The 18,367-nt window shown below is 45.6% G+C and overlaps 2 protein-coding genes across 3 annotated transcripts; one reads left to right on the top strand and one right to left on the bottom strand.

Annotated features, from left to right (window-relative positions):
- Positions 1–276: 276 nt before the first annotated feature.
- Positions 277–3,005, bottom strand: SSNA1 (SS nuclear autoantigen 1). Its single transcript, XM_077306316.1, has 3 exons — positions 2,773–3,005; positions 1,723–1,922; positions 277–493 (listed from the first exon to the last, which is right to left on the bottom strand). The coding sequence occupies exons 1-3, from the start codon at positions 2,822–2,824 to the stop codon at positions 392–394; spliced, it is 354 nt and encodes a 117-aa protein (XP_077162431.1). The 5' UTR covers positions 2,825–3,005; the 3' UTR covers positions 277–391.
- Positions 2,931–18,348, top strand: ANAPC2 (anaphase promoting complex subunit 2). Of its 2 annotated transcripts, none has more exons than XM_077306298.1 (13): positions 2,931–3,054; positions 3,831–4,459; positions 5,983–6,115; positions 8,612–8,786; positions 10,263–10,382; positions 11,535–11,652; positions 11,888–12,069; positions 13,024–13,165; positions 14,276–14,351; positions 15,305–15,508; positions 16,261–16,390; positions 17,056–17,291; positions 17,841–18,348. In XM_077306298.1, the coding sequence occupies exons 1-13, from the start codon at positions 2,989–2,991 to the stop codon at positions 18,051–18,053; spliced, it is 2,424 nt and encodes an 807-aa protein (XP_077162413.1). In that variant the 5' UTR covers positions 2,931–2,988; the 3' UTR covers positions 18,054–18,348. The 2 variants fall into 2 exon arrangements, with proteins under 2 accessions (XP_077162413.1, XP_077162415.1); XM_077306300.1 differs by lacking the exon at positions 2,931–3,054 and adding an exon at positions 3,361–3,461.
- Positions 18,349–18,367: the final 19 nt, after the last annotated feature.

The raw sequence follows: 18,367 nt of genomic DNA, 5'->3' as shown, positions 1-18,367 counted from the left end.
AGCTTATCTTATACAAATCAGACAGCTCCAGTACTTAATTTCCTATAACACTAATAGTAAATCTTATGCTAAGCAGAGGGGACAGGTTAGAATAGGAAGCTATATGTAAGAGCTCTGAATCTCCCATTTAATAACAGGCAACTTTGACTTCATCAGCATGAACTGTGGTGTTTGCACTGTTCCCTTCATGCATCCCTTGTATCTTATACAACCTATCATGCACTAAGAGTTTGTTATTGTTCAGCAGATTGTTAATTTGAATAAAAGCAAGTGAGCTTTAAGAAAACTATACAATTTATTAGACATAGTTTTAACACAACCAGTATCTGCAAAGCCTCCCATGAGCTGGGAGCTCCTTCTTAGACATTTTTAGAAAAAATCAAGCAAATGTTCAGCTTTCTTTAGTCACAGTGCTTTTTATATCTGTAGCTTTGGTGAGATTCCCCGCTTCCTTTTTCAGGACATTTAATAGTGTCTGTGAACTTTCCAAGATCTGCAACGCAGGAAGAAAAAATAAAAATAAAGTTAGGACACTCCTGTATTTATTCCACTTTAGAACATGAGGTGCAAAATGGTTTTTAAAGTACCCAAAGCAGGAGCAGGTTTATTCAATAAACCATCTCCCCCTCCTGAAGCGTAAAAAATATCGGGATTGCTGCAGTACTTCACATCATAGCACAAAAATATAACCACATTCAAGTTCTACAATTCAGATGCTTAAAAATAATCTGATCTATGTAGGGGGAAAGTTTTGGGGGTTCAGTTGGGTGGGTTCTGAGAGAAAGTGAAAAAGAAAATGCTTATAAGAAGCCTAGACACTATTAGAAGCTGAAACACCAACCGTTCTTCAGCATATATAAAATGGAAGCCAAAGTGGCAAAGAAGAAAAAGTAGCTGGTTCCAGAAGTGTCAGTATTTGCTTTGCACTGAAGGAGACTGCTATGGGCCCTGGTACTTTCCTTTTCCTAGCCTTGTTCCCTAGCAAAGATGGAAGAACCAAGCACAACTTGAAACTAGGGGTTGGGCACTTCAGCGTCCAAAATGGCCGTTCGCGCCTGAAGCAGCCAGCACCATGGTGCAGGGGGGAGGCGCACATGTCGGCAGGTGCCTCCCCCCCCCCCATGATGCTGCTTTGGGCACGAACGGCCACTTCAGACACTAAAGGGCCCAACCCTACTTGAAACCATCATGGCAGTGCTTTAACAATTTTCCATGGCTATGGAGGTTATCTGCAGAATTCTGCAGATTGTAACAGAGGATTCCCCCCCCCAATAAAATTAGCTTAACGGTATGTTTCACCAGGGAGATGGGGCCTTCAAAGTGCCATGCATCATAGAACATATGGCAGCAACTGAAATCAAGTTTCTGTAAAGAGGAGAGCAGTATAAGGATATTCTTGGTATCTGGCAAGAATCTTGCACTTAATATAAGGATACAGCTTCTGCTACTCTGATCTGGATCACACAGGTTGGCTCAATCTAGGCAGATTTCAGTAGCTAAGCAGGGTCAATCCTAGTTAGTATTTGGATGGGAAACCACCAAGGTCCAAGGCTGTTATGCAGAGGGAGGAAATGGCAAACAACTTCTGAACATTTTGTCTTGAAAACCTTATAAGTTTGCCATATATCAGCTCTGATTGGATAGCATTTTCCACTACTGCAACTTTCACCCAGTTACCTTGAAGAAAAGCAAACCAGGTTATAGGAGTTTCACAACCAATACCTTCATATAAGCAGCCTCAGTCTCAGCAATGGTTTTATCAAACTCATTTCGAGAAGCCATCTTACGGGCCAGGTTCTCATTAATACGGGCCAGCTTCTCTGTCAAAAGGCGAATTTCATTCTGCAGCTTAACCTTCTCCTCTTCCTCTAGCCGTATTTGTTTGTTCAGTTCATCCCTTTTTATGCAGAGATCTTCAATACCTGAGAATGAAGAGATGTTTTATGGGAAGAACTGAGTGCTTCATAAAAATACACCTTTGCTCAGCAGAGCAACACTTCCAGCCACATCTTTGCCCCTATATGGTCTGCAATTACTAGTATTTTCTTTTACAGATCTAAACCCAAAAAACATTGGCTAGCTAAAGTACATTTCAGCTCGCATGAATGCTCAATCCTGTTGTGTTTGACTTACACAGTAAAGTCCACCTTGAGTTTCAGTGAAAAAGGCAGATTATAAAGTACATAAAAATGGGGGAACCAACCCACTACTAGTGGCTTTCATTTGCTGTCATGACCCCTGTCATGTAAGGAGTTAATGGTCTAACGAAGAGTGCTTACACTAGACCGTTTATGCACTGAGAATTTCACTGCCCCACCTCCCATGCAGGAGCACAGATTGGGGGCGAATGAGATGCACTGGGCCAAATACTCCCCCATGTGGGTGCAGGAAGAGGTGGAGCAACCTGCCACGACTAAAACTCCAGTCTGCAGCCTTGCATGAAACCTCCAGTGCATAAACAGTCCTAGAAAGCTCACACCCTTAATAAATCTTTGTTGGTCTTAAAGGTGCTACTGGACTGTGCTTATTGTGCTACTCCCAGCCACGCCGCTCTATACTGGCGTCTCAGGGACTCTGACCCAATGTCCCAGCACATGGGCCTCTTTTATCCTGACGACGTGATCCTGCAGTCCCCACCCCCCAAAAACACTTCCCCCTCCTGATACCCCGAAGCGACCGAACTTCCTTCTCCCCGGCCCAGAGATGCCGTCGTCGCCATGGTAACCCGCGGCCTAGTCTTCCCTCCGAGCCTGTCGGTTCCCCCCTCCTCACATTTGACCAGCTCGTTATTGTAGCTCTGCAGGGCCGCCCCTTGCTGGGTCATCGCCGAGCTCCGGGCCGCGCCGGGGGCTGCTGTCCGTCTCCCTCCTTCCCGCTCGCCCGGCCTTTCCTCCCTTCCTTCCGCTCCGTTCCTCCTCCCCCTTTGCTCCTCCTTCAACGGTCCCCGACGCGAGCCTGGCCTGGCCTGGCCTGCTCTGGGAGCCAGTCATGGAGCTCTCGGCCGCCTGGCACACGCTTAGCACCGGCCTGGTACCGCCCGCTGCCCTCGGTCTGGTAGGCGGAGCACGGGACACAAATGGGGAAAGCGGGCTTGGGGGCTGCAGTTAACGTATGGAAAAGGGGCAAGTTCGGGGAGGGCCAAGCTAAGGGGACGTATAAGTGGGATCCAGGAGCAAAAAAGAAAGGCGGTGGCTCAAGTGGGTAGAGGGGCAAAGGGGATTTTGCTAGAATGAACGGGGAGCGTCTTTTGCCAGGATAACGGGGGCGGGGGTAGCTTGGAAGATGAGGGAGATTTGCTTTCACTTCTTGAGTACCTCTGATGGGGTGATGTCTATTGATCCAGGAGAAGAGGTAATCCGAGCGGTGGTGGGGGTCATTGGATCCAAATTGTTAAGAAGGTGGAATAGAAAGGGAGGCTCTGTGTGTGATGCAAATTAGCCCAGGACCTTGTCTGGTTGATGGTGAGTAAAACCGGCAGCAGTTGGGCTAGTGGTGCTGAAGGAGCACAAATGAGATCCCAAGGCTAAAAGATTTACAATGTCAAAATTAAATAACTTGCTAGCAAGTTGCTCCCCAGCATTGGTGTTTTAGATTCTGTCCTTTGTGGTGGGAGTCTTTGCCATGTTGCCTATAGGCAAGAACTGCTTTGGGTGTCATTTGCTGTCTGGCGTGCCGAGGTGTAGCCTGATCTCAGAGCATATGCCGTGGTTATCTTTAGTTAAACATGAAGTGAAGTAGTCTTCTGTTTGGCAGCCTGAGAGTGGCACACAACTTGTTAATCTACCTTATCTAAGTCTCTTTTATATATTACATGGTGTCTTGCTTTTTAGGCAGCACCTCGATCGAGCGTGGCAGGGCCACCAACGGATTGTGACTTGCAGGTTGCCATAGAGGTATTGCAGCGGTATGATTTACACTCCATTGTGGAGGAATGGTTTTTAGAAGTTCTACAGACTGACCTTCAGGCAAACATTGCTCCAGAGTTCTGGAACTGTATTGCACAGTATGAAAACACAGCTGAAGAGCCTCAGTGCTCTCTCCTGCTCCTGGATGCCTTTTGTCTGCTGAAACGCCGCCTGGATCCTTACCTGCACAGCATGGACCTTCTGGAGAAATGGACCAAAGCAGGTTTGCTGCTTGGAACTGGATCCCAGGGGCTGCAGGAGAAAGTCTACACTATGTTTAAAGCCATCCTCTTCTTCTCCACCACAAAAAACTTCCAGGAGATGATCCAACAGTTTTACAGCCGCAGTTTCAAGATCTATATGAGGCAATGGAAGAGAAGTGAAGACAAGGCGAATGAAGGAGAGAACAGCACGAGTGACAATGAGCAAGAGAGTGAAGTGGAGGAGGGTGACCCTGGAGGAGGGGGCCTGCAGTGTGCAGGCTGCAACTGTAAGAAGTCCCAGTGTTGGTGCCCAATGGCCATGGAACAATTTCAGCAACTCAATGACATTCTGTAAGCACTTTTTAGGGTCTGAAGATGGACATGAAACATAACTGTGAAGGCTCTTGTCGTTAGTTGTGAACTACTTGTGTGCACAGAACACAGAAATTAGGGACATATTTCTGTGAGATCTAGCGTGGTGTGGTGGTTAAGAGTGTCGGGCTGATTTGAGTGAGACCTAGGTTCAAATCCCCAGACATGTCATGGAAGCTCAATGGGTGACCTTAGGCCAGTCACACACTTATAATTCTAACCCACCTCACAGAATTGTTGTGAGGATAAAATTGAGGAGAGGAGAATGATGTGAACTGCTTTGGGTTCCTATTGGGGAGAGGGATGGGGAATAAATGAATTAAATTGACACATCACCTCAGTTGTGAACAGTAAGGGGCAAACTATGCCCTTTTAGCTTCTTCCCTGTCCTGTTGCAGGATGGGAATGATAATATTTGACATTTTTGTAGAGAATATACAGAGCAATTCCATTGCCATATCTTACTCATTTTAAAATTGCCATGTAAGGTAGGCCTGCATTATTTATTTGTTTACTTATATGGTCACAGATCAGGATATAAAAATTAGACATAGTAAAATATTGAAATTTTAAAAGATGTTTGGGGGTGTAGAGAATAAAATTAGTCATTGTAAAAAAACCAAAAAAGCTAAAGTTGTTTGGTTTCCTTCCGGTGGATTTGAATCACGAAGGCACAAAATTTTGCTGTCTGTATTGAGACTTGAGGCTTGTCACCCATGAGAACCTCTTTGGTTCAATCTGTTCATATGGTGTAACCTCACTTCCAAAAGGGGGCGGATAAGCTTGTTATGAGCAACGAAAGATGTGTTCCATAGATTCCATCTCCATTAGTGGATAGGTGCACAGTCTCTCTGAGACTGGTGTTCTTTTATACCTGCCTTCCAGAAGTGCTGTGGGCATGGCTGAACATTTTGCTAAAGTGAGTACTCTTCTGTATTTGTTGATGTCAACTGATGAGAGGTAGGCAGCAAGCTTTAATATGTATTTCATGGATGGTGATGAGAGAGAAGCTGGAGCATTTGTGAAGTCCATTTGACTTCCGTCATCTTGTATTTTTTGCCTGATAACTCGCTTTGCCTGATCTTCACCCAGTCTGAGTAGATCATCTGAGGAGAAGCCCAGGCTAGGAAGCTTGGTCTTGGTGGTTTTACGCCAAGTAGATTGGAAGGGGTCTTGAAGGATCAGAGGAAGAAGCCTTTGGGCTCTGAGATTTATTTTGAGCCACAGATATAGGGACATGAGTGTGATTTCACACCCCCCCCTCATGCCTACCTGCTAAGTGCATCCATAACTAATCATCACAATTCTCCAAGGTCCTTGGCAGAACAGAGAAATCATTTTTAATGGGGACACACTGCTAAATGGTAATAAAACAAGATGCTCATTGAAGTGAACTAGATTTGTTCAAATATTTTTGTTTTTGTTTTAAATACCCCTCCTGAGATGATTGAGGGGAAGTATTTTTGTACTGATTCCTGAGAAATAATCACTTGTCCATTCAGTCACAGGCTCAACCTGCTGGAGCGAGTGAGCGCTGATGCTGTCACCAACATCCTGCACAGAATGATCGAGGAGCGGATGGAGTGGAGATGCCGGGGGGAATATGAACGCTCATTTCTGAATGAATTCCAAGAGGTGAGCAGGTTTTTGGGAGCTAGTAGCAGAGCATGACTTTGGTATACAGCAAGCCCCAGGTTGACTTCCTCGTATTGGCAGTTAAAATGTCTTCTACTGTCTGTGTGCAGAAATATCTTTTATAAAAAGTGTTGTGACGTTGGAAAGTTTCTGTGAGTTGGAGTAGGTGATAACCAAGTTATGTGAATTGATGTTATGACTAGATATAAGACAGCCTTGTGTGCACGTGTTTGTATTCAAAACTAGGTCTGACAGCTTTGTACATTAATTCAAAAATCCCCAGGCTTGATCCTTGACAAATTGGTGTTCCATTGAAATATGGTACCTCATCTGGTGGCCTTAAAACCTTTTGCATAGACTTGAGATGGCATTATGGAGCTCAAGGTAGGTTCTCATGGGATGCTGTTCCGATTGTTAATTAATTTATAATCATATTTCTAGACCACCACTCTCAGCTCAGCCAGCTCATGGCGGTTTACATTAAAAAGATAAGAACAGCATAAAAATCCCAATATGATCAATGGCAACAGCAATACATAGTCCACTTCCCCATGGAAACCCTCAACCCTTCTGTTTGGCAGTTGCTGTCGCACGACTAGATGATCACAGGGGATGTTTGGCCTGGAGGGAAATACAGATACAGATGGTACAAGAAATACAAAGGGGAGGGACCCAATCTTACTGCCTCAACCGAACGCCTGGTGGAAGAGCTCCGCCTTGCAGGCCCTGCAAAACCCAGAAAGCTCCAACAGGGCCCTCAGCTCTTCCAGAAGCTCATTCTTCCAGGTCGGGGCCAGGACCGAAAAGGCCCTGGTTCTGGTCGAGGCCAGGTGCACTTCCCGGGGACCTGGGACAACCATCAGGTTCATACCTGCAGAGCAAAGAGCCCTGCGGGGAGCATAAGGAAATAAGTGGTCCCTCAGATAGCCAGGACTCAGACTGCATATATATCTGGAAACTAACTGGCAACCAGTGCAGTTGCTGAAGCATAGGCTGAACATGGGCCCTCCAAGATGACCTAGTGAGGACCCTAGCAGCTGCATTTTATACCACCTGCAATTTCCGGGTCAGAGACAAGGGAAGGCCTGCATAGAGTGAGTTACAGAAGTCTAGTCTGGAAGTGACCGTTGCATGGATCACTGGCCAGGTGTTCTTAGGACAGGTAGGGCACTAGTAGCCTTGCTTGGCATAGATGGAAAAATGCCATTTGGGCTGCCTTTGTGATCTGAGCCTCCATAGTCAGGAAAGCATCAAAGATCACCCCCAAATTCCTGGCTGTTGGCACAGGTGTAAGTTGTACTCCGTCCAGGCAGGGGAGGCGTGCTTCCTGATCCTGTCCCCTTCTGCCCAGCCACAGGACTTCCGTCTTGGAGGGGCTGAGATTCAGGAGACTCTGGCTGAGCCACCCAGCCATTGCTTCCAAACAACTGGCAAATGTTTCCAGGGGGGAGTCCATCTATCCATCAGGAGACAGATCATCAACCACATATTGGTGACACCCCAGCCCGAAAGCCCGGACGAGCTGGGCCAGAGGGTGCATGTAGATGTTGAAAAGTGTGGGGGAAAGTATCGCCCCTTGTAGTAATCTACATGGAAGCACTAAGGGGTCAGATAACTCCTCCCCCACAGCAACCCTCCGTGTCCAGTTCTTAAGGAAGGAGACCATTGCTTCATCATCGGTTACCATAAACTGATCTTGCCATGGACTTAGCGCTCCCCTGTGACTGCTTGTTTCAGGAGAAAGCTAGTCCTTGTTGAGGAAATACCAGTTAAGCTTTCTAGAACCTCTGGATTCCCTGTAATGAAGCTTGAAAACTACTAGCTTAAAGCAAAACTCTGGGAACAATTACCTTAGTAGTCAGTCCCTCTAAATTTCTCCTAAATTGGTTCCTATTTTTAAGGCTCATCCCATTCTTACCTTTTGGCACCCATGAGGCTGCAAAACTATTAATGCGGAAGTGAGAGTCTGTGTTTCACCACATAGAGATTTGAACTCATCTCTCTGGTTCATACTACAGGCAAATTGTGAGTAGTTTGAAAGCATACTGTCATGTGTGGTTAATAAGGATCACCTCTAGGCTGCGGAGCAGCAAAAGTTTTGAGAGAGGAAGTTGAGTCCTTTCTCTACCTTCCTGGTTGTCCAGGTGTCTCCTTGGAAGAATTCTTTGCAGACCTTAACTCGAGCTAGAAGAGAGCTGTTTCCAGTCTGAGTAGACAGTGCTGACTTTGATTGACCAGTGGTCAGAATCAGTATAAGGCCGTGTTGTTTGTCTTCAGCTGGACTGTTCCAGGAAAGGATAAATAGTATCTTTTGCTACTTTGGCATGGAAGCTTCAAGTTCTAAGTTCACTGGGTAGCTGTAAGCAACTCATTCTGTCTCATAAGAACATAAAATAGATTTTTCTCTGTGGATGAGACAGAAATTGGTAAATGGCTTTGCATCTTGGAAGCCATGTAAAGGCTAATGATTATTCTCCCTTCTGTGTTGTCATACAGTGGATTGAGAAGGTGATTGGCTGGCTTAGCAAGGTGTTTCTACAAGGAGGGGCAGCCACCCACCCCAACCCTGAAGCCAACAGCACCCTGAAGCGCTGGCGCTGCCATGTCCAGAGATTCTTCTACCGCCTATATGCTAGCATGCGCATTGAAGAACTGTTTGGCATCATCCGAGGTAACAGCATGCATGTTCTAGCCTTGCAAGTTCTTTCTTCTTCCTCCCCCTTTGCACAAAAGTTTGGATGACAGTTTAAAGGTTCACTTCAGCCTATATAAATGGGGCCTATCAATCCTGAATTGGTCCAGATCTACCTCTATAGCTGCACAGGGTGTCACAGACTATTACAGAGCTCCACAAGCAGAGGACAGGTGTCCACAGGGCAAATGGCTCCAGCCAGGAAACCAAACTAAGGGTGAACTTCAGTATCTTTAAAATTGTTCTCTTGGTAGCCACAATAGGATTTTTAGAAGCTTTGCCTGCCTCCAGTTTTCATCTTCCCTTCTTTCAAGAAATTTAGTGTGATGGACTTGGTTGTTCCTTCCCCCATTTTATATTGCATCAACTCTGTGAAGTAGGTTACACTGAGAGAGTGTCCCAATGTCATCTACTGAGCTCTGCTGCAGAGTGGGGTTTTGTGCCTGAAACTTCAGTTCCTATGCAAGACTAGTTTTGTCAGGGGTTGCTTAATGAGAAGATTGCTAGTGGCATAATGGCCTGTAGGCAGCCTCAGCTCAACTACTGAAGTTGGACTTGGTGTCTCAGTGATAAGGCAGCTGTTTTTGAGCAGAAGACCTCAGGTTCCACACTCCACATCTGTAAGTAAGCAATCTCAGCAAGTGTTGGGAAAGACCTCCATCTTAAAAGAAACTGTCATGGTCCCCTTGCTATGTGAAGCTGCAGGAGAGTGTTGTGCACGTTTAGGGGTTATTCTACATGAGGTCCAGCAGGTCTGGCCACCTTCCTGCATCAAATGAGTGGTAGAGAATACCTCAACATTTTCTGTAGTCAAACTGCAGCCCTCCAGATGTCCATGAGCCCCTGCCAGCGAATGGGAATTGTAGTCCATGGACATCTGGGGGGCCGCAGTTTGACTACCCCTGCTCTAGGCAGAAGCAAAACCCACCCACCAAGTCGTCCTTACTTTGTGGGATACACTTTAGAATCAACTCATATTGTCAATTAGGGTATCATAGAGAAACAAAGTTTGAGTCCAGTGGTACTTTTCAGAGTTATCCAAGGTATTAGCTTTCATGTGCATGTACACGAATGCTTATATTTTGAATACAGTTTTGTTGGCCTTAGAGGCGCCACTGGACTCCAGCTGTATTCTGCAGCTTTAGACCAATATGGCTACCCACCTAAATCTGCATCATAGAGACTAAGACTTGGAAATGGTAATTCATCAAGTTACATTTTGCCCAGTTAAGATTTAAGCCCTTATTTGAGCCTCCATCTTTGACACAGAGATAATGCATGAAAATACTACTTAAACAGTTGGTGTCTTGGAATGCATTATATAAATGTAGACATGGAATGCATTATATAAATGTTCATTTTAATTTTATCTTGACAATAAATAATTATCTTGCCATTCTGGCATATGTCATGAATGCATAGTTTTTCCCTTCCCATGTGTTTCTTGGCCTGTAGATTTTCCAGAATCAAAGCCAGCAGTGGATGATCTGAAGTACTGTCTAGAACGGACCAATCAGCGACAGCAACTTCTGAGCTCTCTGAAGAGTGCCTTAGAAATGCGGCTTCTTCATCCTGGTGGGTATTTTTAATCCTGCATCTCTCTCACGGTCATAGTCTCGGGGGGAGGGTTATGATAGAGACTATATATATATAATATATAATTCACCTGGAAGATGTATACAGAGGTGTTTGATGCTTCTAATTTGCCTTTCCTTCTTCATGGAACTTATCAAAGTTGAAGACATAATGTTTTCAGTGGGCATCCTGCCCTGGTACTAAATGGAGCCAGACCTGCTTGGCTTCATCAAACTTGCAACTTCATGTGCTTTCCAAACCTACTGTTGCTTTCTTCCTTTTCTTCGTATGCTGTAACTCATCAACCACTGAAACTCATGGCCTGTTGTGTCTGGGCAGAAACAAGGGAGTTAGTTAATTTATGAAATTTGCACAGGATATGTTGCTAGCCACAGGCTTAAAAGGATTTAAATCAGATATATTCATGGAGGATAGGTCTCGCAACAGCTAAATGGATCTTCTTTGCTCAAAGAATCTGAATACCAGATTCTGGGGACAAGCAACAGGGGAGGGCAGTTGGCTTCATGCCCAGAAACATCTGCCTGGCTGCAGCTGAAAACAGAATTCTGGACTGCCAATCACACACGGTTTTTCTTATGTTTATACATGAGAAAACAAGGATATAGCACAGCAAGTGAGGCTACTAAATATAGGTTAGTGACTTGCATTCTTTTTTTTCGGTTGCCTCTTGCCCTAATCTGAGACCAGTTCTGTTCTCCTCTTCCTTGGTAGTAGTTAATTAAGATGGCAGACAAGAGTCAGCAGGATAGCACTGAATAAAACGTTAGTCATGGGTCTGGGAGATGGAGCTTCAGAGTCCATCTCTGCTGTGAACTGTGCATTGGGCAAATCTTTGCCCCCTAGCTACAATTGCCCATTTTGTAAAATGGAAATTACTGTGGTCAACCTCACATACTGAATTTAATCCACTGGATGAAGCCTGATGTGAGCTGTGCAAGGCTTTCTTCCTGCCTTCTGGGGCAGAAGGGACCAGGTCTCCCCTTTACAATATTTTTGGGGGGGAGTGGGGTGGGATATATAGGGCTACACCAATCCAAAGAGCAGTTGGTGAGCTTCTTGACCTTTTCTTTTTTTTGGGGGGGGGGAGGGGGTGACCTATAGTTTCTACATCTCTTTACATGTTTGTTTTAGGGGTGAACACATCAGATATCATCACCCTCTACATCTCAGCTATCAAAGCCCTGCGAGAGCTGGACCCTTCCATGGTCATCTTGGAGGTGGCCTGTGAGCCCATCAGGAAGTACTTGAGGTGAGCAGGAGTCGTTTAAAGCATAGGCTTGCTTTCCCCTCAAGGAATGTTGGGAACTCTAGCTCTTGGAGAATGCTGAGAATTGTTAGAGATTCACAACTCATTTACCAAACTATAATTGTCACAATTCTTGTGAGGGATGGTGCAAGTAGATGTTGGCATAGTTATGGAAAAACACCTGTATAAGTTTGTACCATAGCCCTTGGATTTCAAGCAGGTTGCCTCCTCTTGACAGAACCAGGGAAGATACAGTGCGGCAGATTGTGGCTGGTCTAACAGGTGATGCCGAAGGATCTGGTGACTTGGCAAATGAGCTCTCCAAAGCTGATCCAGTGACACTGGAGAATGGCCAAGAGAGCGATGATGACGTCTCTCAGCCAGAAGACTGGGTGCCTGACCCTGTTGATGCTGACCCAGGTTAGTAAATGTGACAGGAGTACTAACTCCTGCCCCTCTTGTAGTTTGGCTCTCAAACACACAGTTTTTCTTTCCAAATACAAAGCAGGAGTTATTCAAATGAGTAGCCGTGTTGGTCTGAAGTAGCACAATAAAATCAGAGTCTGGACTCTGATTTTAAAGCAAAATCGTACTAATTGCTGAGAAATTTTTCAAAGAGATTTTTCATCCAAGATAAATTGCCAATCAAGAATATTTGTTTGTTAGCCAGACTACTGAATTTATTTCCAGAAGGTAGATTATATTTTTCAGATATGTTTGTTGGACTGGCTTCTGACAAGTGTCTCTCCCTGCAAAGGGTTTGTAACAAATGGCAAACATCACAACAGCCTTGTTGGTATATATTCCATTCTTCAACAAATATTCAATTGGCTGTCTGGGCCACAGTTCATCATCTTAGATATTGTAATGAATGTTTATCAAATCTTGGGAAATCTCTATTTGCGCTGAAGTTCTAGTCCTCGTGAAGATAGGGAAAGGGGAGCCATGTACCCTGTCCTAAATTCCTTCAAGGAAGCGCAATATAATACTGCATTCGAGATATATATTTATGTGATAGACTAATCTTCACAGGCTTAAGAACTAGTAACTTTTAAGGAACTTAATCAAAAGTATCATAATTGCTTTATTAAAATATCTCTTTAAAACGCTGAATTTTGAGACAGATTAAATTTTAAAACATATGAGCTAGCCCAACTGTTAGTGGTCTTGGGTTTAATGTTCTGCAGACATCTTGCTTGCTTCCCATGTCAGCCAGGGGTGGTGTATGGAACACAACAGATTTTCATAACAGCTTGCTGAATGTTTAGTTTTTCTCAGCAGAACAAGAAGTTGACTTTCCCAGGAATTTGATGGTTTCTATCACTTTGTTTTCTGGCCTTTCTTTGGTTGGTCATTATCTCCCTGTCCTGCCAGGGAAATCGAGTTTGAAGCGCCGCTCCTCAGATATCATCAGTCTGCTTGTGAGCATCTATGGCAGCAAGGACCTGTTCATCAACGAGTATCGCACACTTCTGGCTGATCGGCTGCTACACCAATTCAACTACAGTGCAGAGAGGTGAGGGCTGGCCCTGCTACCTGAGTTGCAAGTCTCTGTTCTTCCTTGGCCCTAGAAGTTGTGACAAAAACTGCATGGAGTGAGAGGGTTTTAAGGCCAGGGACCCAGCCAGCAAATTCCTAAGAGTCAACATAGGAATACAAGAGCGTTACTGTTGGATCAGACTAAAGATCTTTGTGGGCCCGATTTCTATTTCTCATGAGCAAATGCTGATGGGCAAGGCCACCCTCCCATTTTTCTGCAGTGTTTTGTACTCAGAGGTATACTGCATTTGAATGTCAAGTCTCAACAGCTGTCATGGCTAACAACCAGTCATAACAATATAGGACTCTGCTTGCAGGTTCAAACCAAAGGTCTGTCACATCCAGCATCGTGTTTCCTTACTGGCTAGCCAGGTGTCTTCAGGAAACTCACAAGCAGAGAATTAAAGCAACATCCAATTTCTTCCCTCCTTGCCACTGGTGTTCAGAAGTGTGCTGTCTCTGAGCGACATTCTGGCTAATAGATCTCCTCCATAGTCCATCCCCTTTTAAAGTAATGTAAGCTGGAGCTCTTGCTACTTGTTATGCATTGTGTGAAGAATGATTTCAGTTTGTTCTCACCATGTCTTAAAGCGCTACTGCGCCTACATTTGGAGGAGAAAGGGGAGAGGCATTTCAGTTCCTGACCATGGCCATAGGTCCTGCTTGAAGTGGTAGTAATAAAGAATCTGCCTAATGGGCCTCCAACCCTTAGTTTGCTGGTGCAAAGCATCGGATTTTCTTCACCCCAATGATGATGACTGCTTTTCCCACAGGTGCTCTCAGACCTAAGCAATCATTTGAGGCTCTCTAATTTCAGTGGCTCCAAAGCCTATCTTTCTCTTGGTTGCCAGTAGTATGTGGGAGGGTATACCAGTCAGTGCCTTCCAGACCTATGCCACCTGCCTGTATCCTGCAGCATTGCTGGAGCTCCAGTCTTACCTGCAGCAGGTGGTACATTGTGCCTGCCTAGAATGACAAAAATATCTTCAGCCCCTCTTGGCTGCTGCTTCTGTGTTTGTTTTCTGTCACCTCTGGTTCCTCACATGCTCATATCTTGGCCTCTCCTTCCTTTGCTTCTCTTCCTTAGGGAAATCCGGAATGTAGAACTGCTGAAGCTGCGTTTTGGGGAAGCCCAGATGCATTACTGTGAAGTCATGTTAAAAGTAAGTTGATAAAACCATCATTAATCTACATCATAACAGGATGGAGTAAAAGACACATTCAGACCCCCCCCCCAAAAAAAAAGACTTGTTAGCCAAGTTTCAAGTTAGCCCTGACTTTAATCCAGGCTCAAAAGTCTTGACCAGAGAGAATCATTCTCTCTGGAAACTGGGATGTTCACCACCCACTTGGAGTTAAATAAGTTTTCTTTTTAATGTTCTTGTGTTCATCAGGTTATTGTTTAGTCTGCTTATGAGTGTCCATAATTTAGACATAGAAGAAAAGAGCTGAATGTACAACACAGAAGCTGAACCAAAGTTGTACACATAAGGATGCTGCAGATTTAAGAAATCTTTTTTTATTTTGACTGAGGCTTTTAAGCTAAAACCTTTAATTGTGAATGGTCAGGGTCTCAACAATCTGATTAAAAGCAAGAGGATAAATAAATTGATGTTGTGTGGCTCATCCTAGGGCAGGTGCTTGTCATGTAGTGAAAGGTACATCTGGTTTCTCTTATTGGCCCATTATGCACGGCCGCCGAAACAGCGATTTCGGATCACATGGAAAACGCGGAGGGGGAAGACGCGACACACACCGGTTATGCACAGGGCGGGGCGCGACGGCGGCAAAACCCAGAGTAACCGATTATGCACGCGGCGATCCTGGCGCCACTTTTGGTTGCACCCCGGTCACCTGGAAGCTGCGCTTTCTTCCGCGTTTCGCGAACGCGGCTTTTTCGGCGGCATGCACCGAAGCTGTGGCCGGTTGCAGCCGGCACCGTGCGTTATCGGTGATTTTAGTCGCTGCCATTCCACCCCGAATGTGCGCTAAAACCCCCGTGCATAGTGGGTCTTACAGAAGGCAGTAGGACTATAGTTCCAAGATGAAACACAGCTGGCTGGTTCGAAGTGTCCCATACTAGTTATTATCTGGTTCTCTCTTTCTCCCTGCTTAGGACATGGCAGACTCTCGCCGCATTAACACTAATATTCGTGATGAGGAACAGAAACTCCCAGAAGAAGAGAGGCCCCCATTTAGTCTTGTTGCCGTTATCTTGTCCAGTGAGTTCTGGCCACCACTGAAGGAAGAGAAGCTGGAGCTGCCTGAACAAATCAAGGAGGCCATGGAGGCCTACTCCAAGAAATATGAGAAACTGAAGGTCAGCCTTGGAGAGGCATCCATCAAGGAGGCTCACAGTTGTTAGCCTCTGCAAATGGTCAGGGGTTGGGCAGAAGTTTTTAATTGAATATTCAGGCTTGGCACTCTCTATGAAATGTTGATTTGGGGCTTTTGCCTTGTAGCCTTGAGGATCCGGTGGAGACCTAGCTGTCCTTGCTTTGCATTAGACCCCTGTTCTTTAATAGATGGTATATTGACAGGAGCAAGGCCAATGTGGCTGTTAGAGTGACTGGGGAGATCCAGGTTCATATCCTCTGCTCAGCTTTGAAGCTTGCTGGATGATCTTGGTCCCACTTGCCCATTCTCAATCTAACTTATTTTCTCAAGCTTATGGAAATAATGTTGAGCAGGATATGGGGAGGATTGTGTATGCTGCCCTGAGCTCTTGGAAAGGAAGACTGGATGATGTAGTAGCCTGCAGGGCATATTAAAGTTGTTGATTTTCAAGTGGATTTTCCTCCCTTTACATTGTCTACATCTTCGTCTGCTGCTTGCAGCAGCTACCAGCCCTCAATTTCCCAGCATCATATTTCTCAATGGCAATTGCTTGCCCACACAGAAATCTTGTATTGCTCAAGATGGTAGCAAGAAGGACTAGGGAACTGATGACTGTGGCAGCTCTGGGAAGGGGGCTGCACTCACTCTTGCCTTTCCTTGTTCCCTGCCCTTCTTCTGTTGATGCCGAGTGAGGGGCAGGTCCCTGACTATCCCCTTTTGCCTGCTTATTCTTAGGCCATGCGGACACTGAACTGGAAGCACCACCTAGGCTTGGTGAAACTGGATGTGGAGTTGGCAGACCGCACCCTTTCCCTCTCCGTCTCACCCGTGCATGCAGCGATCATCTTGCACTTCCAAAGCAAGAGTGAGTCCACTTCTGTACAACCGCTGTATGCCACTGCCCTCTGCTGGGAGAAAGTGATTCCAGCTGTTGTTGCACAGCCATGGGTTTGCTGGTAGCCTGTAGGACGACATGGAAGAGACTCTAGTGCCAGGGTCTCCAGTCCTTTTTTGAGTCTGGGGGCATCTTTGGAAGTCTGACACAGCGTGATACGCACAGCCACAAAGCAGCTGCCACAGGATGTGTAGCCAGCCACAAAATGACCGCCATAGATTATTTTCAGTCACCCTGCAAAAATTCTTGGGCTGTGGTGGCAGCTATTGCCAAACCAGCACTGATGAGTGATTTAGGAAAGGGCTTTGAATGGGAGAGGGTTGTGTTCCAGAGAGCAGATTATCGAAACTTAGAGGAAATTCTAAAAGTGTGAAACGTCGTGTGCCTTGTTTGTAAGTCCTTGCTTTCTGCAGAAGCAGATCATCTGGTCTGCCTGATCCTTTATTCTACAGCCAGCCTGACTAGCAGTTGCTCTCCAGGGTCTCAGCTAGAGGATTTTCCCCAACTTGTAAGCTTGTGCCTCACCACTGATTAGTTGTGCCTTGTCCTGATCGCCCCACAACCACCACCACCACAAACACATTCCTTGTGCTGACTATGTTTCTTGATCACTTTTGGCCTTGAACCCTTTTCAGGCACATGGACTCTGGATGAGCTGAGTGAGGTGCTGAAGGTTCCTGTGACATCCCTCCGGCGCAAGATGACCCTGTGGCTGCAGCAAGGCGTGTTGCGGGAGGAGCCTCCAGGCACATTTACTGTAATTGAGGAGGAGCAGAAGGACCGGGCAGAGAAAGTGGTGCTGATTGACAGTGATGAAGAAGGCGATTCGGCCATGGCCTCGCAAGCTGACCAGAAGGAGGAGGAGTTGCAGGTGCTGCTCTTGTGCACTCAGAGCTGTAGTTATGTGGGGTGGGGGATAGTTTCTCCCTTGAATCATTTTCAGGCAGGTTCTGGAGCTCAGTTGGCATGCAGTCTGTGCCCTCCAGTTACATGCCAAATATGCCGTCTCGTTGCATGCCAAGTAAAACTAGATTCTTCTGTTTGAATATATTCTGCAAAGCCTCAGATATTAATGTCTTGCTTTATATCTGATTTATTGTGGGCAGCATATTCCGAATGTAATTGTTCAGGGTTTTCTGGCTAGTTTTTTGTTGTTTTTTTTAAGTATGGCTTCTGGTCTTTTTCCAGAGCATGCTTTTGGAACGGAATGTGGTGTCTCTTTTTTCCAAAATCAAGGTTTAATTTGAGCCAGTACTGGTCTAATAGTTGTATCTCAGTATATGCAGAATGCATGCTTTTAGGGAAATTGTATGTTTGATAAATGGGGCTAAGCTTCCAGCTGAGAGAGGATAATTGGTGCACTGCACAGCTCTCCTATAACTGTCTATATTTATTATATCTCCTTTGATATACCCTGCAGCTTTTCTGGACATACATCCAGGCAATGCTGACCAACCTGGAGAGTCTGTCCCTGGAACGCATCCACAGCATGCTCAAGATCTTTGTGATGACAGGCCCCATGGTGACAGAGATAGACATCCAAGAGCTTCAGGGTTTCCTTCAGAAGAAGGTCCGAGATCAGCAACTCATCTACTCTGGTGGTGTCTACCGTCTGCCCAAGAGCTGCAACTGAGCATCTTTCCAGGCCTCAGCTCCTCCTTTTGAGTTATGGTTGCCTGCAATGGCCTCCCGTCCTCTGTGGGTACAGTGTGGCGTTCGTCTGTGTTTGGTGTCGTCAGAGGCTCTTCTTTTCTGGTATCAGACTCTGTGCTGCCCTGTTACGTGAAGTTGCGAAGAAAGACTACGGGGCCCAGGTACTGGGATGGTTCAGGGCCCTTTGAAAACTCTCCCAGGCAAGCCGGGTTTGGGACACGGACAAATTGTTCTTTGGTCCATCTCCCTTGTTCATAATAAAACGGCTGCAGTTACGCGACTGTGTTGGCAGTG

The sequence above is a fragment of the Paroedura picta genome, chromosome 12 (genome assembly GCF_049243985.1).
Source record: "Paroedura picta isolate Pp20150507F chromosome 12, Ppicta_v3.0, whole genome shotgun sequence".
NCBI classification, from domain to species: domain Eukaryota; kingdom Metazoa; phylum Chordata; class Lepidosauria; order Squamata; family Gekkonidae; genus Paroedura; species Paroedura picta.
This window is presented reverse-complemented; position numbering and strand designations above follow the sequence as displayed.

Bases quoted from the DNA above. Each gene is read 5' to 3' on its own strand.
- SSNA1 (XM_077306316.1), bottom strand. From the start codon at position 2,824: ATGACCCAGCAAGGGGCGGCCCTGCAGAGCTACAATAACGAGCTGGTC. The intron at 1,923-2,772 runs GTGAGGAGGGGG...CTTCATTCTCAG, and splicing joins CAATAACGAGCTGGTCAAAT to GTATTGAAGATCTCTGCATA. The intron at 494-1,722 runs GTATTGGTTGTG...CCTGCGTTGCAG, and splicing joins CTGAGGCTGCTTATATGAAG to ATCTTGGAAAGTTCACAGAC.
- ANAPC2 (XM_077306298.1), top strand. From the start codon at position 2,989: ATGGAGCTCTCGGCCGCCTGGCACACGCTTAGCACCGGCCTGGTACCG. The intron at 8,787-10,262 runs GTAACAGCATGC...CTTGGCCTGTAG, and splicing joins ACTGTTTGGCATCATCCGAG to ATTTTCCAGAATCAAAGCCA. The intron at 12,070-13,023 runs GTTAGTAAATGT...CTGTCCTGCCAG, and splicing joins CCCTGTTGATGCTGACCCAG to GGAAATCGAGTTTGAAGCGC.